Genomic DNA, 26,474 nt, shown 5'->3' on the forward strand with positions numbered 1-26,474 from the left:
GCCGGCCCCGTGGAGGGGGCGCGCGGCGGACGGCGCAAATGCGCTTTGCCTGCTGCGCGAGGGTCCGGCGGCATGCAACGAGTGGCAACGGCCTCTGCTCGGGAAGGCGGATGCCGGCTGTTAGAGAAGAGCCGTGCAGCGCTTTGCCAAGCTGGGAATAATCCCTTTCCATGTTTCCTCCCCTCCTTTGTAAAACAACTACCTTGAATTCCCTGGACCCTGACCCAAAGCGCAATAACGCTCGTTTTTCGTGGGTTTTGCATGCCATGGTGGGCTTGGTTTGAATCGTGGGGGGGTTGTTTCTGCTATAAATGTCCCTTCCCAGGGCCCCGGCGGCAGGGAATGCTCTCGAGGCTCGGCGTTTGCTTGGAAAACGGCAGAAACGGGCAAACCGGCACAGACGGGGCTACACCAATTTCGGATTCTGGAGCTGACGGCTTCGGCCGATGAGCGTTTTTTTTTTAATAGCCGGCTCCCATCAGCGCGCTCCCACGCTTTTCTCCAGCGGGCATTGCGGAACTGCTGCCAACCCTTCCGGCAAAGGTTGACGTCGACCCCTCGCTCCCATCCGATGGGCTGAACCACCCGGAGACGCGGGATTTCTGCGCCAAAGCTCAACGGGGAGCAGATGCCTGCACAAAGCACGGCACAGCAGCAGGTGCTGCTGTTTATTCCCCCTTTCCCTTTTGCCTGCTAAAAAAAAATGACCTGTGAAAATAAATAAACCAGCCTTAATAGGCAAGTGGGACAGGGCCTTTGGCAACGACGCCGATCAGCTGTGCCTCGGCACCGCTCCTCTAATTAAAAACGGCACATTACAGTTGGCTGCAGCTGATTGCAAGGGCGGGCTGCTCCGGGGGGCTTTGCTCCGGCGCGGGAAGCAGGGCTGGCTGCTAATTACGGCCACGTTCCCCCCTTTCGTTAGGGCCGCGAGGTCCGTGCAAGGCACGGGTCCTCCCGAAACCCACCTCCTGCATCGCAACCCTCCTTTCGCCTAATTTTGGACCGGCCCCATCTGCCCCCTTCTCCTCCCGTCCCCACCGTGGGCTCTTTCGCCAGCCGCCGACCGGGCGTCATGCAAAAAAACCCCCTGTTTATTTACCAAAATCCGCCTGGACTTAAAGGTAGGGAAGCCCGATGGTTGGAGCGAGGCCACGCGGGGCGGAGGGCTGCACTTTTTTGGATGGGGATGCTGCTACGGGAATAACTCTTATTAGCTGCAAACTAAAGTGAAGATGCAAGCGCTCGGGGTGCTGCATGCGTTAGTGCGCGGGAGACAGGTTTGGGGGCAGCGTGGGGTGACTAGTGGGTTATAAACAGATTATTGGAGCCTGAAAGGCCTTTTTTTTTTTTTAATGGTGAGCACAAGCTAGGAGCTCCTTTTTTGCAAAACTGCCTGCTTATTTTATTTGATTTTTGGGGTGAGCAAGCAGGGCCTGAGCTGATTTTTGCCATGTTTGTTCTGCACCAGGAAGGGATTGAAAAACGGGGCGTTAAAGCTGCATTTCCGAGCAACCGGGTGGACCTTAAGGTCCATATGGAAATGGGGATTTGCTGCTCCTTGGTCTGTGCTCCCGGTGGGGGAGAGCGATCCCGAGGTTGTATCAGTCCCCTGGGGGAAAGGAGACGGATTTGGGTTGGGATGTGGGTTTTGGAGCCCCTTTTCCCTGCCTTCTGCGGCGTTTTGGGGCTCGTTTGAGCCGGGCTGGCCCTGCCAGTGCGGCGCGTGCCTGGTTATTTCAGCGTATCGTACCGGGGCGGCCCCGGCGGTTATTTTGCGTTTCAGAGAGCCAGAAAAGAGACAAAGAAACCGCCCGGCTTTGCAAGCACGTTTCTAATCGGAGATCTGACAGCAAAGCAGGGAAACGGGCTGCAGAAAGCTGGAAAAAAGCCTCTGCGTTACAGCTGGCAGCTTGGCACTCGGAGGGAGGAAAAAACTTGGAGAAGAGGGGTTTTTTGGTGGTTTTTTTTTTTTTCCACCTGCCAACTTTCGGAGGCTGCCGCCAGCCCTGGGGCACGTGCACGAAGCGCGGGGCAGTTTGCAACCCCGTGTCGCCCCAGCGGCCTCTCCTAAGCGATGGCACGGGGCAGGATTTGGGGTAAAAACGACCACAATCGCTCTCGCCGACCCGGCTCCGCGGCACTTGCGTCGCTCTCGCGTCGGTCTGTCGGCCCGTCCGTCGGGTTTCTGCCGGAGCCGTTGCTCAAACGCGTTTTTAGCCTCCGAACGCCGTCGCGGCGGGGGGGTTATTTAACGACTGCATCGTCCGACAGCCGGTCGGGAAGCTCAAAGCCGCTTTGCTTCCAGGCGTCGCTGCGGGCTCGACGAGCGGCGGCGTTCGGCTTTGCAGCGAGCGAGCCCTTTCCTTCCCCGTGCAAACCTGCCGGGCGTCTCTCCGTCCTGGAGAAAATCTTCTTTAGAAGGCTGATTTCCACCCCAAGGAGGGAGAGATGGTGCCGGCGGATCCTGCTACAACAGCCATGGCGATGCCGCCCAGGCCCAGAGGGCCAAACCTTCAATCCAAGCTATATCCAGCAAAAAATCTAGGAATGCAGCTCCCTTCATCTTGGTGGAATTGCTCGTGCTGAAACTTGGGTGCTTTAAAAAAAATCCAAGCAAAAAAGCCCAAACGCTTGTGGTTTTGTTCCCAACGAACCAAGTTCGCCCGCCTCTAATTTTTTTTCTTTTTCCTCTTTTTGGGGGTATGTTCATAAGACCAAAGGAACCCTTTCGCAGGCAGCGTTGAGGCTGCTTGCCAAAGGATCCCGAGGGTTTTCCAAGGGGAAGCAAAGTCCCAGCACATAACAAAGCGGTTTCGGCTCCCTACGGCGCCGCCTTCGTTTCTCGGTGAGCTGTTAGCTTTCCCGAAAATCCAGCGCTGGACACGCGGCAAAATTCCTGATCCGTCCGAAGTGCCGATGTTTGCAACGACGCCGGTTTGGGACAGCCAGAGCGATTCGAAACAGTCTGAAGCAAAAGGGTCGCGCTTGGCGCCAATGGCCCCAATGAAACCACGTCACAGCAACTATCCTATTACATATACACGTATATACGTCTTAAACTTAAGGTTTTGTGCAAAGGGGATGGAAAGAGAGAAAGTTCTCTGAAAACAAAATCCAGAAAGCGGAAGCGATTCTTCTTTTGGCATGCCGCCGAGTGAAAATTTCTGCAAAACTCCCATAACCCGTCAAACGTTTCACGTCGGCAAAACTCGTTTTTCTGACGGAAACTGCTCCACCCCTGTTTCTGGGCAGCCCCTTCCGTTTTCGGGTTGTGAAACATGTATTTCGGTGCAGTCTCTTCTGCTCCAGGCTTCCAAAACCTACGCAAGATCCACCGCTTTGGGCCTTTTAGGAAGCAAATGAGATTTTTTTTTGGCACGTACAACTGCTAGATAGCAACCAAAATCTGGGTCGCATCCGAAACCCTGTCCCTGGCTTCTGTGGTCCCTGCAGAAAACTTTGTGGCCCCCAAATTTATAAAGGATATTTTTCCACTGGATTATGCCCATGTGGATGTGCAGCCAGGAGTGACGGGGAGGACGAAAAAGCTTGGCCAGCAAAACCTCCCTTGCGTTCGAAGAGGATCCATGAGGGAGCACACCAAAATTAATCCAAAGGGTTTTTTTTTCCGGCTCTCGGGCTGCCCCGCTGTGGTTGGTGCAGCGAGAGATGGGAAAACGGCACGGAGACGCGAACTGGGGCAATGGCGCTGGGAGCGAGAGGGGCCGGGGACCACTTAGGTAAGCGTGTTCGAGTAGAAGCTGAAGCTTTCGGAGACGGTTTTGGAGTCGCTGCGGGAGGAGCCGTTGGAGGTCATGTCCACGGAGAGGCGCTTGGCCTTGCCGCCCTCGTCGAGCTCGTCGTCGGCCGTGCCGACCGCCAAGGACACGGTGGTCTCCACCCGGCTCGCCTTGTAGGTGCTGCTCTGCGTCTGCAGGTACCTGGCCGACTTCATTTCCAGGCCCTCGTACTCGCTGGCGCTGACGAAGGGGCACCACCGAAACGCGTGCTTGAAGCCCACGCGAAACCTGGGGAGAGAGCAGAGGCAAGGAGGGTGGTGGTGCACGCTTGTGGTGTAGACCACGTCAGCTCTTTGGGGCCAAAGGGTGGCATTTCGCTCCACGCCGCCCAAAAATCAGCCACCTCTGGGGCTGTCTCCTCCTCCCTGGTCTACTGGACTGAGACGCTGCCAAAGGGAGCTCGTAACCCACCTGTCATTGAGGCAGCAGTAGATGATGGGGTTGTACATGGTGGAGCTCATGGCCAGCCACATGATAGCCAAGTAGACCTGCTGGATGAACTTCTGCAGGTACCACTCGGGGTTGAAGTACTGCAGGGTGAAGTAGATGTGGTAGGGCAGCCAGCAGACTGCGAACGTGCACACCACGATGATCATCATCTTCACCACCTGCAAGGAGAAGAGTGGGCAGGGAAGCCAAGTCACCTGGACACTGGGGAGTGCGAGCCCAGTGATGGGGCATCACCTGCCAGAACAGGTCTCCTCCTTTGGCCACACCACAGAGTCAGCCCTGCCTTGGAGACCCATCCTGCCGTGACCAAGCAAGCGACATCTCGATTGAACCATGCACGTTCAGACAGGGCTGCCCAGATGATGTCCTCTGCTCCATTACAGCAACAGTGAGGTGTGCCCTTCACCTGGATTATTTTTGGCCATGGTTAGCTGGGATTGGGCATGATGGCTTCTACTGTGCTGGAAGCACCTTACCTTCCTCTTGGCCAACACTTGCTCATGGTAGCGGTCGGAGGAGTCGCCAGGTATCTCGCTCGCCCAGAGGGTGATGCCGACCACAGTGTAGGCGCATCCGATCACCAGGAGCGGCAGGAAGTAGATCAGGATGGTCATGCAGAAGTGATACCTAGGACAGACCATGGCTGTTGAGTGTGTCCTCTACCAGTTAAGTCTTTTCAACAAACTGAGCTTGAAAATGGAGTTTCATGGAGGAAAAGAGAATTTGGCACAATTCCTACAGACACATGTTGCCCAGAGAGCTCAGGGCCATAACCTCTCTGGAGGAAGGACTCCATCCCTTTGACCCAACTCAATCTCTTCCAATCTGCAGCTCCCGGCCGTTGGCATCCCGGAGCCCTCCTGGGATGTGATATAGAGATCAGCGAAAGACAAACGTGCCTGCACCGATCCTACCCTGCATTTTGCAGTGTAGGATTTGGTCATGGTAGCACCTTTCTCAAAAGGGGACAAAAGTCAAAACTGAGGACTAGGCAGGGATGGGCACGAGTAAATACTCTGTGTTCCCACCATCGAAATGTTTTCTTTTGGAAAGATCTTGCTGGCATGTGAGATGTGTCTAAATTTCTCCATCAGACTGTGCCCAGGTCCCCCTGGGAAGTTATAGGTGCATCAACAATGACCTGAGAAGACTTCAAATGCCAGTGCTGAGACTTCACTTTTTCTCTGAGGCTTTTTTTAATTAGTATGGAGGGTCTCAAACCAACTATGACCAAGTGGCATCGGTGGCTGACACCAAAAACACTTCCTGCGATGCAACGACGCACCACAACGGTGCATCTCCTTCCCGTAAGAAACCCCGCCGAGGCTGATGAGCCCGGTCCAGTGCCGTTTGCTGGAGATGCTCCTGCAAGGGGTGGGGGGCTAATTTGGGGAGAAGCCAGCCAGATTCAGCCATCTCCAACATGATACCCTTGGCACGCTCCATTTACACCCCGGATTTTCTTAGAGACAAATGCTTCCTTTCATCTGGCAGCCCCGCAGGAGCAAATAGCGTGTTTTTTTCTCCATTTAAAGGATGGGAATATTCAGCTAAGAGGACGGAGGAGGCAGGGCAAACGCTGGGTCTTGGATGCGCGTCGCCCGAGTTGGCCCGCTGCAGATTTGGCTGCTGCAAGACGTAACACCGGCCCCGGTGCCAAAGAGCACAGCTGGGAACAGCCGAGTGCAACGCGCGCAGCGCCAAATTTCCCCTTTTTCTTTGCAATTTGTTGCAAACCCGGGGGGCCAAGTTACATTTCCTCCCCATGTCGATCCAACCCGTTCGTTGGGGCGTACGAGACTGCTCGGAGCTCGAAGGGAAGGTTGCTGTTTGCAGGCAAGAGGAGGCAAGGGAGACAAGATAGTTTCCTAAACCCAACGGACGTAGCTGGGAAAGACGGCGAGGTTTTAGGGTCCTTCTGGAGCTTGTTTGGATGCAAGCCGGCATTTGCCGGCTGCGTTGCACAGCCTGGGTTGGCTTGGTGCAAACTCTCGCCTTGGTGGATTTGGCAGCATCTTTCGTTTCTGCGAGCACTGTTGGGAGGGGAAAAAAAGCTAATTTTGCAAACTCAACAGCCGGGTCGGTTCTCCAGGATGGCATAAAGAGCCGTCGGACAAGACCTTTGGGTGCCCTTTAGGATGGGTATAGAAAAGCCCCAAATTGAGCAAGGTGGGTGGGAGTCTGGGGCAAAACTGGAGGCTTCTTGGCTGCAAAATTTATTCAGCCCTGGTCGAATAAAGCCCAGGGGTTGGCACGGGCTCGTGCCTGGGGCATGTCCAGCGCCGGCGGGGCCGAGGTGCTGCCACGCCATCTCCTGCTCCTTTTGGACCTGCAGTCTCATCCGGCCTTCCCTCCCTCCCCGGCGCTAATCGCGTTTGTGCTGGATTTTTGTAGGGCTGCTCTCCGCTTTGCTAATTAAAGAGGCGTCTCGGTGGCTCCGCAATTAGGGCTTCGCCGTGGCGCCCGCGCAACGCCGGGGCTCCAAGCGGCTGCAACGAGCTGAGGCTTGACGGGAGCAGAAAGGCCCCCGGGCGCCCACAGGAGCCGTTGGATAACATGGATTTTTGGAGCTGCCCGGGCATGGTGGGGAGCATTGTGTCCGGGGATTCCCAAAGAGCCCCGGGGCTTTTTTTTTTTGGAAACCCCATAAGGGTTTCTTACAGGAAGGTTAGCGGCGGTGAGGAGCCGCTGCGTTGAATCGACCTGGATTGCTGGACCCTCTTGCGGCTCCAGCATCATTCCTGCATGGAGGCTTCCCTATTTTTCCCTATCTCTGGCTGTTTTCCCCTCTTTCTCCCCATCCAGGCATTGCAAACGAGCTGCGGGGAGTGTTTCCCCCATCGCCTTCCTTAAATAACTGCAGCCGGGGCCACGGAAGCGAGGGAGAGGGTTTGACAGCATCCCGGCCACCTGTCCCTGCAAAGTTATTTTGGGGTAGGAAAATAATATCCCGAGCTATGCCGGGCTTCGTCGTGCAGGCGGCGAGGCCGAGGGCTGCAAAAGAGGGGACGAAGGGCCGCGTTCCCTGCCGTCGGCATCCCTGCAGCAGCCGCGGGTTCGCGGGGCTCGGGGCGACGGCGCGGGGCTCGGGCCGAGCTGCGCCTCGCTCCCGGGCCCCGCCGGCCGCGCGGGGTTTCGGCTGTCACGGTTCGAAAGGTGAAGCTCGCAGATCCCGGCTTTCCTTCTGTGCAAGGCTAATAATAGCTGCAATTAGCCGGGAACCAGAATGGACTGGATTGCAGTGATTTTTTTTTTTTTTAACCCGGCTGGTACGGAAATTAAATATCGGAAGGCACCTCTGGAGGTCGGCTGCTCCTACGCTTGCTTTAAACCCCTCTCCGCACGCCCCGGCCCGGCACGATTGTTCCGGAGGGTTGTTCCATGGGAATCGGGATCACAAATGTCTTTTTTCTTTTTTTCCCCCCCCTTTTTTTTCCCTTTAACTCGCGACATTTAAGTCGCCGCGTGGCCACCTCGGTAGGGAACAGCCGGACTCCCCGACCTCAAAGAGCGAAGCGGCTGCCGGCGCAGCAGGGCCGCCCGGAGCCTTTGGAAACGCTGGAGATAATTAGGCGGCGCCTTAATGGGGAGGAAACGCGTTCCCATTCCTGTGCCGGCTCCTAGCCATGCGCTCGCCTCCCGCTCCGGGAGCCGCTGGTAGACATGGAAAACACCCTGGTTTGGCTTTGCGGCTCCTGGCGCCCCGTTTCCCACCGTCCCAAGGCACCGACTCACGTTTTCCCGTAGGCGTTGGCGTCGTGTTCCGGCCATTCCACCAGGCACACCAGCCGGCCCGGCAGCTCCTCCATCACCGAGTAGTATCCTTGGGGAAAAGCCAGCAGGAAAGCCAGGAGCCAGATGATGCCGATGACCACCTTGGTGGCGGTGGCCGAGAGCCGGGGCTGCAGCGGGTGGATGATAGCCATGTACCTGCGGCGGAGGCAGAGCAGAGCGGGGCTCGGGATTCTGCGGGAATCTCCGGGCAAAACAACCCCCCCTGCAACGCTCAGGCAATGATTCACCCTCGCGGTTGGAATCCCGTGCGAGACGCTCGTTGACTTTTAGCTCGGCTCGACTGAAAAGCAGCTTCCTGAAGGCAACCGGCAGCATCTTTCTCCTGCAAAGACCGAGCTGAGCGAAGGCAGCTACGCAACCCCCCCTCCTGCCGCCTCAACCTCCTCCGGATCTTAATCCGCCTCGGCAGCCGGGTGCTCCGGTGGCCCTGGCCTTTCCGCCCCCGGCATCGCGGCCTCTTTCCCCGGACCCGCCGGCTCCGGCAGCCACGGGGCCGGTTGCATTTCTCCCTCTGCAAATCAGGTCCGGCAAAGCCGACGGCAGCCGGCGGGATGAACCGAGCGCCGCTCCGATTTCTCCCCCCCTGCCGCAAGCCTCGGGAAGAGCCCGCTGCCCCGTGACGCAGCGAAACGTGCCCCTTTTCACCTCATCTTGCAGCACCACGCGTGTGGGTTATCGCTCGTATCCCACGCTCCGGGGGAAGCTTGCAAAAACCCCGTTCCGAGGGGAGGCATTTCCCGAGGAGCATCTCCGAGCCGTGACGGTGCTCAAGATCCCACTGCTCCTCCGCGTCCCCTGGCAGCATCTCCATGCCGGGCATGGAAAATAACACCCCGCGGTGTCTTTTTGCATTTGCGGGGGCAAAAGCACGGCGATTTATGTAGAAATAGGCGGCGGGAGCGTGCACCCAAGGGGGGACCAGCCCTTTCCAGCCCGGCGCCGCTGAAAATCCAGCTAAGCCGCTTGCTAATTATCCCCCTCGAGTCACCAGCGATGCTCGAGCCGGCAAAGAGTGGCAAATGAGGCTATTTCCAGGAAAATTGGGCCAATGCCGTTGGAAAACGGGGCCGGCGAAGGGGCTGGGGCTGCGACCTTGAGCAAGAGCTTGATTTTTTTACGTGTCGGACCTAATTCCTCGCCTCCCCGGTTGAAGGCGCTTTGCAGCCGCGGGAGCCTTGCAAAAGAAGCGTCGCCGCGATGCAATAAAATCCGACCAATTCGCCTTTCCGGAGACCTTTCCGACTGCCGTGGAGGCATCGGCCGCTCCAGCGCTCGGGATGGAAACGAGCCTCCGAAATCAATACGGCAACCGCTCCAAATAGCCGAGGAAGAAAAACGCGGCAGCCAGACGGGGTCTTAAAAAGATCCCCCCGCCCGCGCTAGGATGGGATGAGCTATGGCTAAAACCGGCCCTGAATCCCATTTTGGGGCACTTCCCAAGCCGCCGGTGCTGCACGACCTCCGAAACGATGCTCCGGTTTCGGCTGCCCGGCAGGAATAAAAATGGGAATAATAACCGTTCCCCCAGGCAGGGGCTCTGCCGGGGAAAAAACCCGTAATCAACAGGGTCTGGGCTGCTCGGAAGCCCATAAAACCGCTGGAGATGGATGGAAACGTAGCAACATATCCTGAAAATAATTAGGCCATTTTTCATATTAAAATATCGTCTAATTACCCAATAATTGTATCACTAAGCAGAAAATTGTCCTAACATTTTAATAACCGCTTCCTTTTTGAGTTTGAGGGTTTTGGTTGGTTTTTTTTTTCCCCCTTTTTCCTCTTCTTGATGAGAAGATTTCACGCAAAACGAAACGGCGGCAGCGGAGGAGAGTTAGCGGCCGGTCGGGCTTGCTGCGTTTCTCCCCCCCAGTAGCCCTATATATGCTTATATATATGCGTATATATATATAAATGCAAAATGCATTCCTGTGCCGGCATTTTGGGTTTGTTTTTTCTCTTTTTCCCCTCGCTTCCGTTGCATCTTGGCAGCCGCCGGATCGCTCCGCTTGCAGCACGCCGGGTCCAGAAGAGCCAGCTGGGCTGCTTGGCGTTTGGCTCCGTTTCGGGGCGTCCGTGCGCAAGAAACGGCCCCTCCGAAGCCGGCTAACGAGTTCCGGGACTCCCGTTTCTCACCGGCAACGGTCCCCGCGGCCCGGTGCCCTATTAAAGAGATTTATTCTTCCTGCTCCCGGTGCTTCTCCAAGCATCCATCATTCCCCATCGAAGCCAAGGGGGATTTTTTTTTTTTTTCCCTTTTTTCCGCTGTAATTTGTCCTCGCTGGAGGGTTTCTCTCGGCATCAATCATCTCCCGGAGCAATGCCAGGGCTTTGCGCGGCCCGACAGCCGGAGCTCGCCATTGGAAAACGTGTTCTTTCCCGGTTTTCCTGCGGTTAGTGATAAGGGGTCGGGGAGATACGAGCCGTTCGCAGCCGCGGGGGCAAAGAGGAGAGGGGTCCGCGCGGATCGGCCGCTTCCTCCGCGGTTTCTTAGTGCCGTTTCGCAAGCCGTTCAAACAGAAACGAAGAGATAAGAAATCCAGGAATCAGATTGGAATCTAGAAAGCTGGAAATAAGGGATAAGAAATAAGAGGCCGGCTGGATTTCCCGGCCCCGCGTGCCGTTCCGAGCTGGCGGAGGTGGGAGAGGGGGGCTCTTTTGGGGTGTAAAAGCAGCAACGTGGCCCGAGAAGATGCAGGCGGTTGGTACCACGGTAAGTCCTTGTTTTTTAGCTGGTTTAGCAGAGAAAACTTGGAAGAAAAGGAAAATCGCTTCGTATTAAATAGCCCAAATGCTGCAGAGTCCGTCTTGGCCTCGAGTCCCCTCCGGGGCTCCAAACCTCATCGGGGACCTGCGGACGCTGCGTTCGCTCTGTCTGTGCCGTTTTCGGCTTAGCCCGGTTGCGTTTCTGAGCCCAGAGATGATTTTTTGGGTTTTTTTTCTGCCCGTCAACCCTGTAAATCATCCAGTATATCTTAACCTCAAGCCGTATTCCCGGCTGTCCTTTGGCGAGGAGCCTCGTCGCCACACGCAAAGGGGCCGCCGGCTCGCTACCGGCCTGGATGCTCGGAAATGCGGCGTGGGCTGTCCCGAATATGCCTGAAAACGAAGGATTCAGCCCATTTTGCTAGTGCCAAGCAAGGTCGCTGGGAGCCCCTTGTGCAGGATGCGGAGCAGCGGCATCGTAAACGCGTTTTCCGGAGCAGCCGTTCCCAGCCTTGACACCGAACCTTCCCGCTATTGTTCCGGAATTCAGAAAAAAAATGCTTTTTTCTTTTTTCTTTCTTTATTTTTTTGGCAGCGAGGCTGCGCCCGGGGTGAAATCGGTCCCGACGAAGGAGCGCGAACGCCTGCGAGCAGAAGGGCCTTTCCCGAACCGCCGGCGCAAACCGGCAGAAAGCCGTTTGCAGAAAGCGCCGTCCCGGATGATTTTGGGGGAGCGACCCGAAGGCGAAAAGCAGCTGCGGTGATAAACGGCTTCGCGTGCTTTGGGGCTTCGTGCGCTCGATTCCCGCTGCCTCTTTTGGGCTGCAGATCAGAAGCGCCGTCACGTTGGATTTCAGAGACGCCCCGGCGGGGAGCACAGCGGCGTCTCCCTGGCCGCGTCGTTCTTCCAGCGAGCGCCGCCTTCGGAGCCCAGCTCTCCTTGTTCCCGCGCAGCCCGGAGCACCTTTTATTGCTCACCAGGGCAAATCCTTCCCGTTGGGTTCCCGCGACGCGTTCCTGAATTTAATGCCCGTAGTCGCTATCGGGTGGCAAACCCGGTGCGGCGGATGATGCTTGCTCCTCGCCCTCGCCGCATTCGTCTTCCCAGCTTCCCACCCCGAAAAAAGGGGGTGGAAAAATGCATCCAGGCAGGAGGGCGCAAGGATGGATTTGCACGCCAGCCGGCTCCTCCGGCTTGCCGTGGCGGATCTGCTTTTTATTACAAGCAACAGTTCTCCGCGGGGGGGGGAAGCGCGGCGCAGGTTGAAGGCCGAGCCGTGCTGCAAGCGGAGCATCGTCTCCGTAACTCTTTGCAACCCGAAAGAGGCTTTTCCCCTCCCGCCATCCCTCGAAACGCTCCTGAACCAGAGCCAGAAATGCCGGCGGGAAGAAACAGAGCCGCCCTGCTAGGACTCTCCTTTTTATGGCCTCAGGTCTCCTCCGGCGCGGAAGCTCCGTTAGGTCCAATTTATTTATCACAGCCTCGGAGCGAGCGGAGGAAACAGTCCCCGAGCGCATCTCGCACGGCTCCGGCGCCGCACGCCTCAAAGATCCCTTTTTCCCAGCTGTCGGGGAAGGAGCGGTGGCGCCGCGGCGATTTCTCCCAGGGACGCGGCCGCGCCGGCTCGCGCCGCGGCTCGGAATCCGCACGCGGCCCCAGCCAAAAACGCCGTTTCGGGATGAGGGAGCGAAAGAAACAGTCCCCAGCTCGGCTGTCGCCGCGAAATATGTTGCGTTGGGAATGCCAGGAATTGCAAAAACATTCGGGAGCCTCGATTTTTTTTTTTTTTCCCCAATAGTGCTGAGGTGGAAAATGCCATCGAATAAAAGGTTTCTGGGTGGTTTGGAAAAGCAGAAGGGGAGGCAGGAGGCACCTGCTTCGCGCTGCCGACCCCCTCGCTCATCCCTCCTCTCCCCTCTCCTCGGGAAACGCAGCCCCCCTGCGAGAGCCTTTGCCGAACTTTTGTCCAGAGCGAGCGGCATCACGCGCGGTCCCTAATCCCGAGCCAGTGGGCAACGCCGGGAGAAAACGGGCCCGAAATAAGGAATTGAGCCGCGCTGGCTGCAGAGCCCCCCAAAAAAAGAGCTCGCTCCAAGGAACGGCTCCTCCCGCCCGGCGAAGGCATGCCGGCCGCGCGCGTGCACGCACGCGCTTAATGTCATTAGGCGATGCCATCTTGCGCTAAACACCGGTCTCACTTTTAATCGAGCGGATGGGGAAATGAACTCCTCGCTCTGCGGAGGAGCCGGGGCGGGAGAGGCTCGGACGGCTGCTACGCGCAGAGCCGGCAGCCTGCGGGCTCCGAAGCCCCTTCTCCAAGCCCGTTGCGAGGCGGCCGCCGTTCGCGCGGTGCCGATGGACGCCCCGAAACGCCGCTCCGCGGGCGAGCGGGATTATTTCCGCCGCCGTCTTAACGCAACCCGCTTCGCTCACCCGTTGCGGTATTTTCCCCACGGCCGCAGGGGCAGCCGGAGGCGGCGGGGGCAAAGCCGGAGAGCGGCATCGCGCGGGAAACGGGGACGGGCGCCGACGCTGCCCCCCGGGCGAGCGACGGGGCCAGCGCTTGAGGCTGCGGCTCACCTGTCCAGGGCGATGGCCGTCATGGAGTAGATGCTGGCGAAGACGGCGGCGATGGGGAAGAAGTTGTGGAACTTGCAGTAGAGCAGCCCGTAGTACCACTCGTTGTGGATGGCGTAGGTGAAGTTCACCACCGTGTTGAAGGCGGCCATGGAGGCTTCGGCGAAGGCCAGGTTCACCAAGAAGTAGTTGGTGACGGTGCGCATGCGCTTGTGGGCCAGGATGATCCACATCACCACCACGTTGCCCACCACGGAGACGGCCACGATGAGGGTGTAGGCGACGGCCCACAGGGCCACCTGCCAGGGCGGCTGCACGAACTGGTTGGCGGAGGACTCGTTGAGCGAGGCGTTGTGCAGCCACCGGCGCTCCAGCTCCTCCGCGATGGGCAGCGTGTTATCCATGGCGCCGGCGGCAGAGCCGGAGCGGGTTGCGGTGCCTCCCGGCTCAGGGCATCGCTGGCCGTTTCGGGGTGCGGGTATCTCCCGGTTCGGGGCGCAGGGAGGTCGGGGCGCGTGGGTCCCTCCGGGTTGGGGGCTCAGGAGGTTCGCGGCACGGCCGGTTCAGGGTGCGGGGGCCTCTCGATTTGGGGTGCGGATGGTTCGGGGTGCGGGTCCCTCCCGGATCGGGGTGCAGCGGGTTTGGGGAGCGGCTCCCTCCTGGTTTGGGTTCCTCCCGGATCAGGGTGCAGCGGGGTCGGGGAGCGGCTCCCTCCTGGTTCGGCTCCCTCCCGGTTCGGGTCCCTCCCGGATCGGGGTGCAGCAGGGTCGGGGAGCGGCTCCCTCCAGGTTCAGGGCGCGGGTCCCTCCCGGTTCGGGTCCTTCCCGGTTCGGGTTGCAGCCGGTTCGAGGCGCAGATCCCTCCGGGATCGAGGCGCAGCCGGTTCGGGGTGCAGGTCCCTCCCGGTGCGGGTCCCTCCCGGTTCGGGGCGCGGATCCCTTCCTGATCAGATCCCTCCGGGATCGGGGCGCAGCCGATCCGGGGCACGGATCCCTCCCGGATCGGGGATCGCCGGTCCGGGGCGCGGGTCCCTCCCGACCGGGTTCTGCCGGTGCCGGTGCCGGCGGCGCAGCGCGGAGCGCAGCCGGCTGCGGCGGGCGCGGCGCGGCGCGGTGGCGGCGGCGGCGGCGGCGGCTTTTGTAGCGGCGCGGGCGGCGCCAGGGAGCGATGGGCAGAGCCGGCGCCGAGCCCTCCCCCGGCCCCCCCTGCCCCGGGGGGGGGGGGCGGCTGCGGGCTCCCCCCCCCGCCCCAGCCGCCTCCCTGCAGCCGCTGCCCGCCGCACCGGCGACCTGCGGCGCCCCATCGCCCTCCTCGTCCCCGCCACCGCCCGGCGGGACACCGGCCACCTCCTTCGCTGGCGCCCCCAGACCTGCCCCGATGGCACCCCCAGACGTGCCCCCATGGCACCCCCAGACGTGCCCCCATGGCACCCGGCGAGCACCGGCCAGATGGACGGATGCCGGACGCTGCCAGCGCGGCGGCTTGCAGTCAAGGCCGACTCCGGGGACAGAGGGCAGCCGGAACGGCGTCGCGCGTCATCCGCTTTCCGCACGCGGCCGACCTCACGCGAGCGGGATTTGCCCCCGGGGACGTTCACCTTGGAGGGGACGTTCGCCCTCCCGGGGAGCGTGGGGAGATGGCTGGTGGCCGCCCTCGGGCCCGGGGGCTGGCCATTCGCTCCCGAGCCCGGCCCTCTCCCTGTTTCATCCCAGCTCCAAAAAGGCAGCGTGAATTTAAAATACGTTGTTAATACGACTCGCCCAGTCGAGGTTTTACTCTGAACGCCAGAGCGGCGCTGGGGGAAAACGGCTTGAAAACGCATCATTCTGGTACATTTGTGCTAACGGTGACGTTGGTGACGTCGGGTGCTCCGTGCCATAAAGCCCAGAGCCGCCCAAATAGCCCTTTTCCAACGTAACGCTTTGCTAACGGCGGTGGGATTTCTCCGAGCGGCTTTCCTAGCGTGCTTCCTAGCCGGCGAGTCCTTCGTACCCCCGACGAACGTTTGGCCTCAGCAACAAGGAAAAGGGCTTCCCGCTCCCATGAGAGCGGCTTCCTTCCGCGGCAAGCGGGACGTTTCGCTTGGGAGCTGCTCGGCTAGAGGGTCCCTTCTCCCATGAATAAGCTGTTGGGATCCAATTAAGTCGCAAACATGGATTCGCACCTTCCCACAGCCCGGGTTTATAAAATCCACAAGGCAGGGGTGATTTTAACAGACTCCTCCGGTATCGTTTAACTGCCGAGCGTGGGCCAAAAAAAGCCCAACAAACTGCATCGCTGCCTACCAGGATGGCTATTTTTTTCCCTCGGGATGCAGAGTGAGCAAGCACAGTGCCAGGAAAGGGTTAAAAAAGAAAAAGCCGCCTATTAAAGATGCACCTGTACCTCCAGCTTGCTAAAGGGATGCCCCTAAATTGCTCCTAAATTATATTCTCGGGAAGCCAGCAGCTGCCGGTCGAGCAATCGCTCCCAGGTAAAGTGCCGCTTCGCCGCACGTCGGCATCACGGAAAAGTTTGGGAGCAAATGGCGCAGCCGAGCTCAGCGTATGGCCCCAACACAGCGTTAAATCAGACCAAGCGTTTTAACCCCGTTTTAGCACAGATTAATAAGGAATGAAAAGCTCCTAAAGATCCTAGATGAGACCTGTCATGGGCTGGATGGACCGGTGGTCCAGGCCAGGGGGACCCGGAGTGCTTCCCGCATCCGACTCCCCGGTGCGGATGCTCCTGGACCACTCGATGGCAGCATTGCCTAAAAATCCGGCAGAGCAATGGGAACGCGGCCTGCTGGGGCTGGGAAACGCAGGGCCCGCTGCACCACATCGGCGTCTCCTGCCTCAGTTTCCCCGGCTGGAAAAAGCGGACGATGGCTTTGCACGCTCCCGTTGGAAAGCAGACCACCGTGCAAGGAAACGAAACTGTGGCCTGACACCCAAAATAAAGCAGCCCGGCTGGGGAGGGAGCGGGTATCTCCGTGCTTTTGGCTGATCCGGGCCCTAAACCGTGGGCAGCCTGGGGGGGAATTGCACCCCCAGGGGAAATTGTCTTTCTTTTTTCCTTTCTTTCTTTTGCTGGTAAGGAAAACCTTGTGAGGGAGAACAGATGTATTTATCGCTCGGAGAAAACGGACGGATTATTGCAAGTTTGTGGCTGCCGTGCCGGTGCCAAAGCTATTCCTGGCCCTTCCAGCCATGTCCACTTCCTTCCTCCCTCCGGACGCCGGGATATCCCTCCGTGCCTATCGCCAACTCTAGGGAAGCGAAGGAAAAGGCATTGTAATAGGCGGACGGGGAAAACCTTGCCTTTTCCTGTTGTGTTTTCCAGCACGGTGGGAACCACTTTCAGCCTGGGCTTCCCGGCAGTGCCGCCCGCCCGCACGGAGCACCCTTAGCAGGGAGCAAAAACCTGGCCGGAATAAATTTTGCATGGAGTTTGCATGGTTTTTGCACGGGTTTTCCCCTCGTGCACCAAGCCCTGCTTCCGCCCGGTGTCGGGACACAGCAAGGCAAGGACACCTAGCACAGCTGGATCCCCAGGGAAACATCTGTCCGTGGCTCCAGCCGGCGGGGCGCACGGGGACGCGGCTTGCCACCGCGACCCCGGGCAGGGAGAGGAGATGCCTGGAAGCCTCCCGGGCTCTTCTCCGCGGCGCCGAGCGGTGCCTGGCCACTCGACTCTGCGTCTCGGCAGAATTAACTCGCTCGGGCAGTGTCCCGCGCTAATGCGGTTACGCCGGCGTGAGCCGCGCGCCGTCGCCGAGCTGCTGGCCTGGGGGGGGAGGGAGCTTAAAAACCGCCCCGCGGGGCTTCGCTGCCCTTCGCCAGGTTGGAAAGACCCCGGGGGAAGCTTTCGCCAAGCTGCTGCTTGCAATTAATTTGGGGATAAAATATCCGCGACTCCGCAAGCCCCGGAAAGAGGCCGCGTCAGCCCGGCGGCGCGCGTGCACAGGCTCCTTTTGCAAGCGCCCAGCTCCCCTGCACACGCTCATCGGTCTCGCTGCAGCCTGCTCTCCCCCTCCGTCCCTTGCTAGCGCCGCATAGGCTTCAGATTGAGCCCAGCTGAGCTCCTCGTTGGGCTTTGCGTTTTGCAGCTGGTCTGCATTTGCCAGGTTGGGGCGGTTGGTTATTTAATGGGGGCTCAGGGTGCAGCTTCTTTCCTCTGTGCTTCTCTCCCTGCAGAGATGCATCTGGCTTCAGAGACCCAAAATTGGGATGGCTGGAGGATGTGCAGCTCCAGCTTGTGCTGTATTTGCTAAACGTGAGACTGTGGAGTCTGTGGCCCTGGCTCCAAACTGCGTTTTCTTACCTGGGGGAGGTCTGTAGGTGGGGAACGCTGCAGCAAGTCCTTGCAAAACCCTTGGGAGCAGGTTTCTGCTTTTAACTTCTCCCTCTTGCAGGATGAGGGTGTTCAAAAGTCCCCTTAGAAATGAGGCTTTGGGGAGCATTTTGGCTCATTGTGTGCTCCGTAAGTCACCTCCTTGTCCTGGGCAGGAGCTGTGTTGCACGCAGTTATGCGGTAACCGGCAATATAACTTTTAAGCTGGTGAATGAGGGAGGGCTGTGTGTTTGCAATATGCTGATGGGTGCATCTGTAGCCTGCGTTTAAACCCGTTTGTGGGCTGCAAAAAGCTGCCCAGAGCTGCGGCGTCCCTGTTGCAGCAGGGTCCTCGGGCGACTGCAGCAGCTCCAGCGACTGGGCTGCAGAGGCTGGATGCGGGAAAGGCTAAATTGGGGAGAAATCGCGTGTTTGGGCATGGGGGTTTTTTAAACGCTGCCTCAGAGCTGAGTCTAAGCGCTGCTCTGGCTCCTGAGCTGCTGGCGGCAGCAGCGATGAGCTGCGCGGCGCTGCTGCAGGAATCATAAATTTTAGAGCGCAAGAGGAGGAGGGAAAAAAACCAAAACCTCAACTGGAGATTAAACAAACAATGAAAAAAACCCGCCCCGGCGGAGTAACGCGCTGGATTTTGCTTGCTGCTGCGCCACGGGGATGAGCAGGGGAAGGGGAAACCCTGCACCAGGAGGGGCTGGCTGCAAATTAAAGAAGGAGCCACCCCGAATCCCAGTGAGAGGGGCGGCCTGGGGGGATCGCTGCGGGGCGCGTTCCCCTCCGTCCCCTTATTTGCCTTCGCCTTCCTTCGTTTTGCTCCGTCGGGTGGAAGCAGGCTCAAAACCCAGCTTGGTTTTAATGATTCTTTGGGGGTTTGAAAGCCCCAATGGTGCAAATGCTTTGGGTGCGGGGGTGAGTGTTATCCAATAGCTGCTGCCCGTGTTGGCCTTGCCCTGAGCGTCCCAGGTGCCGTATCTCTCTTTTCTCCCCCAAAAAGCATCTGGGAATGGGCAGGTTTGGGCTTCATCCCAGTCTTGGCGTTGTGATGCTACAAGTGTGGGTTTTGCAGCATGCAAGACCCGCTCCGGTTGCAAGCACGTGGTTTCTGGCATCTGTTTCCTGCACGGAAATGACCGGACACGGCTCTGCCTGGGCTTTCTCGGGCAGGCTGACATCGAGTACGGCCTCGACGTAGCTCCGCTGGTCTCTGCGGCTCCTAAACGTGTGCGTTTGTGCCGCCTTTTCCCTGGGAGATCAGCTTGGTGGGTCTTGAAGGACCTATCCAGCTCTGCATGGTTTAATGCGTGGGCTGAATGCCGGCATGGTGGATGGTATAACCAGCTCCGGGGAAGCTTGAATCCCCTGATGGACTTGGTGCGAGCGGCTGGAAAATGCTCACCACCTTCTGGATGCTTTTGATGATGGAGAGAGGCCGTGTCCATGCCTTGGCGAGCTCAAATACCTTTGAGGATGGAGGTTTCCACCACCGCGCTGGGTCCCCGTCCCAATTTTTGACCGTGCTCGTGGTGGGAGGCGAAGTTCTCAGCATCTCCTGGGACTTTCCCATGCCACCACGCGTGTCCTTCGCCTCTTGCCTTCCCCTGCGTGACTCCAGCTCTTATCTATTAATGCAAAAATTCCTGGTGCGTGACCCCGGGCAGGAAGCAAACGGAGATTGCTCCGTATTTCTCCCCCTTGCTTTTTTGGAGCTGGGTCCGAGATCCTCGGCACAGTCACGGATCAGGCGGCCGGCTGGGCGAGGGCTGATTGAGATTAATGGGGCCGGCAAGGGAATCGCAGCCACTGCCTGCGGGATCCCGATGCTTCCAGGCAGGGGGATCAAGGCCGTGTGACGCTGCCGGCCGAAAGCCCCACATTTTTTCAGGGAATCGGCCCTCAAAGCTTGGGAGCGGCTTGTAGGAGCCTGACAGCTTGTATGGGGGGAGAAAAAGTCTCTTTTTCTTGCTTTTATTTATTTTTTTTCCTTTTTTGGTGTCCCCGGGGCTCGCGAGCTCGGTCCGGGTGACGTTTGCGGTGCCGTCGGGTCTGCAAATGCCTCTCGCGGCTCCGGCTGTCGCTTGCTGCGTTAAAAAAAAAGACGGCAGCGACGCTGTGGACGTGCTTTAAGAGCGGCTGCGAATCGTAACCGCCTCCGAAATCCGCTTTGTCGGCCCTCCCTAGCTGCTGCCGAACGGATGAGCCGGGTCGCAGCCAAGCGGGAGCTAATTAAACCCTTCCTTGATTCCCGCGACCGCTTAATTCGGCCCCTTTCCGAAGGCTCGGTATTAAGGGAGAGCAGGTTATTTCCATGCAAAACGTTGCCTTTCTAACCCCGAGGGCCGGAGCGGGAGAGCTGTACAAATGCGGGAGGCAAGAGATGCTTTTAGCGGGGAAATGCAACTTTTTGTCGGCCTTTTCTATGCAAACCACCCAATCTTTTTTTATTATTATTTTTTTAACCCAGAAAAAACCTGCAAAAAGCTCTTCTTGCTCAGCAGATCTATTCCCCTGCATATATATATGTATTTTTTTCCTCTTTGCTCACAGGCAGCAAGCTCAGTTGGGATTTCTGGCTCTTATTTCATGAGTTACGGAGCTGGGCTGTGCACCAGGGTGCAGGTGGTCCGTTTTGGGTGCAAAAATCTGCATTTTGCAGCGCTCTGAGCGGTCGCTGCAGAGGGAAAAGGGGGTTAAAGCGTGGGGCACCCCGAGTGCCCCCCAACCCACGGCAAGTCGGCAGGTCCGATGGGGTCAATCCCCTTGCAAAAATCCAATTTATGGACAAATTCCAGCCTGAAATTTGGATGCAACTCATGGAAAAAGTCCTTTTTCTGTTGTTTTTTCCCATGTCCTAACCGCTCCATTCACGGGCGAGATGAAATCCCCCGCGTCGGAGCGGCGGTCGGTCCTTTTTTTCGGCATTGCACCTCGCTGGAAGGTTCATCTCATTAAACGCTCGCGCGTTGGAGTGCCAGAGTCGATTAGGGGGAAGGCAAAAAGAATAAATCCTGGCGGGGAGCCGGGCGGGCGAAGCATTAGCGCTCGAACCGGCGCTGGGAAAAGGTGAGGAGCCGCTGCGGGGCACAAATGCGTCTCAAGCAGGGAGCTCAAGTGGCATCTTGCTGCTGGAAAGGAAATTGTGGCTTTTTTTTTTCCCCCTTTAATGGGGCTGCTCGCGATGTGCTGTTTGGGCCCTGGAGTCGTCCCGTGCCTCAGTTTCCCCCCCAGCGAGGCTCTTAATGCCGCGCTGGAGGCGAACAAGTTGCCCCAAGTGCAAGCGGACAATTCAAGCCACCGTGACCCCGGGTGCTAAAACGGGCGAGAGGAGAAAAGTAGTAAATGCATCGCGTGATTTCTATTTATTTCTATATCCTATTTACTTTTTAATTTATTTTTTCTTGCTGCCTGCGCTTCCAGCTTCTTTGCAAGCGGAGAAAAAGGAGTTTTTTGCAAATTCCTCAAGCGGCTTTTTAACCCCTTTTTGTTTCTCATGAGGGCTCTGGTGCGATGCAAAAGCATCGGGCGCTTTCCCGGAGCGCGGAGCGTCGCTGGCGTGCAGCTGACCGGAGAGAAGCTGAGATTTATTCTTTCCGCTTGGGAAAAAAATCTCGCTGCCGCGTTGCGAGCCCAGCCCGAGGATGAGGGTTTATTTTGCCTTTTCGCCCGCGTCGCAGGGAGGTGATCCGCGGCTTCGGGCACAACCTGGGAGATGGCTACAGCTGTAGCATCTCGGAAAAGTACCGCCGGCGGTCGCTTGGCAACTGTCTTGTCCCACCGCCGGGCTGAGGCAGAGGAGGAGCGATGGACCGGGAGCCCGAATGGGGAGGAAGCACTGCCGGGAAGAAAAACCTAATGGTTTATTTTATTTATTTATTATTCCTCGCTGGAAGGGGATGATGGGACCAGGCGACACGACGAACAGAGCTCTTCCTATTGGGAAAACGCCTTCCCGGCGTCGCACGGCCCGGTGGCACTCGCATTCCCGACTGCACGCCGAAGTCGCCCCCGAGCTTCTTGCAAAAGCCCTTGGGGAGCTGCCGCCCCTTCCCCAAAAACAGCGTTATTGCGGAGCCGCGTGCTCGGCCGCTTTCCCGCGCGCCTCGTTTCCCGGTGTCGGCCTCCTTCGGCTTATTAAATGCCGGCGGCGTTGCGACCCGGCGCCGCCTGCCAAAAGGGCTCTAAATGAAGAGCGGAGATTATCCGTAACGCCGCCCGCCCCGCGCTCGGGGCTGTGCGCAAATGAAATGAAGCCGGCTAAATTGGATGATTGCTCGGAGCGATTCCAGCCCAAATGCGTCTTGCTGGCGTTGCCTCTCTTCCCCTTTTTTCCCTCCCGGTTTTCGGGCAGCGGCTTGGCCGGCGGCGTTCGTCTCCCGATCGGGCGGCGAATGCTCCGTGCGGGTTGTGACCGTAGCTCAAAAGCAGGAGGAATATTTGGGGCGTGAGGCTGGAGGGGAGTTTGCTCGGCTGGTGGCCCTCATCCCGCCCTGAGCATGCCGGTCCTGTTTTTTATATGGAAAACTTCCTAGGGAAGCCTCTTTTTCCAGCAATGCTGCGCTTTAATGAGTTGTGCTCTTAAAAGAAAAGCCGCTCTTTGGTTTTTTTCCCCGGAAAGCTCCTGCAGGTGGAATAGCAGGGCTGAGATTTCCTGGGAGACGTCGGCTGCAGGATTGCAGCCAGCAGCGATACCAGAGCCAGGGTTTGCGTTTGCATCCGTCTTCCCAGGCTGACAGGGACCAGGACCTGGTTTTTATTAAGGTGCTCGCAAGTCCAGGTGGTGCGACGGCTCTGGAGGAAGCCTGTAGCCTGCACGGCTGGTGGAAAAATGGCTTTTACCCCCAAACTGGGCTTTCTGAAAAGCAAAAGCATGCGCCGCGGGGACCCGCTGGGCTTGCTGCCGCTTGCACGCTCTGCTTTTACGGACCGTCGCCGCAAAACCTCCCGCGGGAAACCCAGCAGCGCCTTCGCCCCTGCTGTTTGCCGGCCGCTGTGCCCGGGAATCGCTGCACTTGTCCCGGGGAAAGCCGGCCTCCGAAATTCATCCCTCCTTTCTTTTGTTTTATTTATTTTGCCACTTTTTGCGCGGTCGTGCTGCGTCGGGGCAGGACGATCTGCCGCCTCCTCCTCCTCTTCCTCGGTGCGCGCTGGCGGCCGGAGAAAGGGCCTGATTAGATAATTGCATCAGCAGCAGCTCCAACAACTGTCAGCACGGATAAAGCTCCCGGAGCCAGGAGATAGAAAAGACCTTTATTATTTCCCTGGTTTTTCGGCGCGGGAAAGGCTGCTGTGATGGATAATGATTTAAGGGAACGCGAGGGGGAGGGTGTAATTAATGCCAGCGCATGAGGAGTTTTGGAAAGGAGGTTTTGTCATGCTGGCTTGATTTCTTTTTTACGGGACCTGTTTGGAATTTTGGGGGCTTTTGAGGCTATTTAATTTTTTCCTGCCCCTCTTTAATATCTAAGAACATTTTTTTTGCTCGAGTGCATCGCTCCTGCCTGTCTCCTCCTTTCCTTGGACTTCAGAGCGTGTCCATAGCTCAGGCGCTCATGGATGGATCAATGTGGTTTAACATCTTGATCTGTGGGGTGAAATTCCGGGGTCCTGGCCCTGGCAGAAGGGTTTGTGTCCCCGCTTGGTCCTTGCCGCCACCCTCTCCTCTATCAGCAAGATGTTCCCTCCATGTGCTTTACACGGTGCATTTTTGTCTTTAAACAGCCAGGTGCTAAATTCCCTGTTTGCCTGTGAAATTGGGGTGTTAGGAGGGGAAGGATCCGGGATGCTTGTGCTCATCTTTCCTTTAGGTGTATAGGACTGGAGGCCAATAACGCCTATAGGTCAGTGGCCTGCAGAGATTTTTTTGGGGGGCACCCGGGAGAAAATCTGGCTCGTTGGCTCTATAAGCATTTCACATGGGCACCTAGCGCCAAAATATAGCGGTCCTGCTCGTGCCCGGGGTTATTTTCTGCTGTCGGGTGATGGCTTCCCCTGCCCAGGCGTGAGCAGGGTGTTAATGCTGAGGTTGCAGCGGGTTACGTTTGCTTTCTGTGCTGAATTTGGCTTTTTTAGGATAGCTTAGCGAAGGGACTATTTTTTAATTATTTTTTTCCCCCTCCCTCCCTCGGTCATATTTGATTGCGGTGGTTCGAGACGCTTCCTCCGAGGAGCATTAAAGCATCCGCCGCCGGCTACGAGTGGGACCTGGGAGGCGACGGGCTTCCTCGCGCCTCCGTCCTGCGACGGCCTGAGGCGTAAAAGCTTTTAATTCCCCCGGAAAAATGGGTTTCCGGGAGAGAGCGGCCGGCGGGGGGTTGATTGCAGCCTGGTTCCGCGTCGGCCCCGCGGTCGGGAGCTTTCGGGCAGGGGGAAGCGCGGGAAGCGGCGCCGGGCGCCTGCGGGAACGATGGGCACCGCAGCGAAGCGGGGAGCTTTTTTTCCCTTCTTCTCCCCCCAAGCTGCCGGATAATTTCTGCATCCCTGTGGCTTTATTATTTATTTAGCGTATGGGAGGCAGGTATCTCGTGACGGCGGATTAAATGCTGATGGTGGCGACTGAAGCCTGACTTGCTGCAGGTTATTTAAGAGCAGGGCGATGCCCTTTTGGCAGGTTCCAGCCGGAATTGTAAGCAGGGATACGATGAAGGAGCAGCTGCCGGATCCCAGGCTAGGAGAGGTGTAAAAGCGTGTTTTCCCTGGCTGGGGAAAATATTTGAGGGCATTTGTACCGTCGCGGAGTTGGAAGAAAAGCGTGGACTAAACGCACCGCTGTGTCCGTGCGGGGTTTTTCAAGCAAACCAGGCTCTCGGTGCACTTGTTCCCGCGCGGAAGACCAAGCTGGAGGAGAGGAGCAACCCAGACAGCTTAAAAAAACCCAGGTGATGGTGAGAAAACCGGGGGAACCCCACGCACGAGGCTTCTCGGAGCTGCGCGGAAGAGGCAGCAACCCCTGCACCTCGCAAACGCTTTGCGGCAACGCGTCCGAGCTCGTCCGCACCCCAAATCCCAGTGCAGCCAGGCGGCGGATCTGCCCAGTCTCCAAAACTGCTGTTCCTCTCCGTCGATATCCACCCGAGCTCGTGACGACAGGGATGTTTGGGGATGTTTTTCCCTGCTCTCAATAGCTTTGTCCGGCCACGGGCTCCATGCAGCTTCGCAGGTTTTAAGGGATGGATGCAGCTTCCCTGCCGGCAGCGTTCCCGCACCCCTCTGCTCCCGGGGGCGTTGGCAAATCCGAAAATTGCACGCTAGCGCTGGGGTTTTGGGCCTCCTCGTGCCCTGGAGGCGATGCCCGCTTATTATCCGCATCCCTAGGAGCGATCGCGGCTCCGTCCGGTTTGCAGCGGCGCGGGCGGAGGTTGGCGGCTTAATCGCCGCCCGCCTGGGAAATTGTCGCTCGAGCCACGCGGTTGCGCCGCCGAAGGGCTTTGGAGCTGCCGGCGCGTTTATTAAACAACCTGTTATTAAACTGGTTGGCGCTTTAATCCGGGATGTAACGAAGCCGAGGAACCGGCTGGGCGTGGGAAGGGGAGCACGCGGGAGCCGGTGATTAAATACACCTTGGGTTTAGAGCGTGCGACGCGCGGCGTTTCGTTCGCAAAGCGGCAGCTGAGTTTATTCGTAGCCTGACGGAGAAAAATGAGCGTGGGAAACCCTCGGCCGGTTTTCCAGCGCCGGAAGGACGGGCCGTGGCTTTGCTGTTCTCCGCTCCCTCCGAACGCAGCCGCGTCGCGGCTTCCAGCCAGCGGCGTGGGAAAAAAAATCACCGTGCGGCTCTCAGCCAGGGCGCAGATCTCTTTTTAATTATTATTAATAATAATAAATAATAATAGTTACATACATTTTTTGACTGGGCAGCCTGGCCAAAAAGCTCACGCAATCCCTTTTTCCCTGCTCCGGATGCTCGTGGGGTCCCGGCGATGGGAACGCCGCTGGTCCTGCCTCGATGCTCCCCGCTTCTGGGGTGAAACCGGCAGGGAAAAACCTCCGGAGGCGGCGAGGCCGAAGGCTCCGGTTAATGATTGCCGAGGGCTCGCCAGCGGTAGGCTGTTAATGATTAAAGGCGGTAACTAAGCGCTCGCTCTTCCTGCCCCGCGGACGGCGCCAAGTCGCGAGCCCTGTTTAAACTCGGAAATAAATTCAGTATTGGCCTTCCAAAAAGCTAAGCCATCCTCTCCCTCGCGTCCAGCGGGCCAGGTGCGTTTTCTATTTATTATAGTAATTTTAGCGTAAATAAAGTGATGATTTGGGGTTGGCTTCCACCTACTAATCTCAAAGTAACCCGCGGAAGGGAGAACCGTAGGTGGCTGCGGCAGAGCCGCTTCGCCGGAGCGGCATTGCGGAAGGCGTCGCTTTTTCTTCCCGTTTCGGCTCTTCCGCGCCGATCGGTCCCTGCCGCAAGTCCACCGGCACAAATACATGTTTTTTTTCCTCTTTGCTAATGCTTCCTAGGTGCTTTCCTCCCCCGATCGCATCCTCCCCGGGGAACCCGACTTCTTCCTTGTTTTGCCTCTGAAAAACTCGCTCTGCAGCCGCTTTGCACGTGCTTGGGGCCGGGCAGGCGAGCCTGGCGCTCCCGGGCTGCTTTCCAACTCTTAAATATATATATATAATCTCATATTTACGCGTGCTAGCCGTGCATTCGTGCAGCAGCGCAAACGGGGCGAGGCCCGGAGGCCTCCCTTGCGGCGTGTTTGCTCTCGACCCCTTGCTTTCTTTTTTTAATTTTTTAATTTAATTTCATTTTTTTCGCTTCCGTAGGCAGGCGCGCTCAGGCGAGGGTTAACGCCGCCGGCGGCCGCCTTCCGCTTTTAACCGCTCCC

General features: G+C 58.0%; 1 protein-coding gene across 1 annotated transcript; it reads right to left on the bottom strand.

The window, feature by feature from the left end:
• Positions 1–3,692: 3,692 nt before the first annotated feature.
• TACR1 (tachykinin receptor 1) lies at positions 3,693–13,880 on the bottom strand. The gene is made up of 5 exons (XM_013951199.2): positions 13,333–13,880; positions 7,989–8,183; positions 4,730–4,880; positions 4,215–4,411; positions 3,693–4,031 (listed from the first exon to the last, which is right to left on the bottom strand). The coding sequence occupies exons 1-5, from the start codon at positions 13,731–13,733 to the stop codon at positions 3,740–3,742; spliced, it is 1,236 nt and encodes a 411-aa protein (XP_013806653.2). The 5' UTR covers positions 13,734–13,880; the 3' UTR covers positions 3,693–3,739.
• Between the last annotated feature and the right edge of the window lie 12,594 nt (positions 13,881–26,474).

Source organism: Apteryx mantelli, chromosome 29 (genome assembly GCF_036417845.1).
Source record: "Apteryx mantelli isolate bAptMan1 chromosome 29, bAptMan1.hap1, whole genome shotgun sequence".
In the NCBI taxonomy this organism is placed as follows: Eukaryota; Metazoa; Chordata; class Aves; order Apterygiformes; family Apterygidae; genus Apteryx; species Apteryx mantelli.

Bases quoted from the DNA above. Each gene is read 5' to 3' on its own strand.
- TACR1 (XM_013951199.2), bottom strand. From the start codon at position 13,733: ATGGATAACACGCTGCCCATCGCGGAGGAGCTGGAGCGCCGGTGGCTG. The intron at 8,184-13,332 runs GTGAGCCGCAGC...CCTCCGCCGCAG, and splicing joins ACGGCCATCGCCCTGGACAG to GTACATGGCTATCATCCACC. The intron at 4,032-4,214 runs GTGGGTTACGAG...CTCTCTCCCCAG, and splicing joins TACTGCTGCCTCAATGACAG to GTTTCGCGTGGGCTTCAAGC.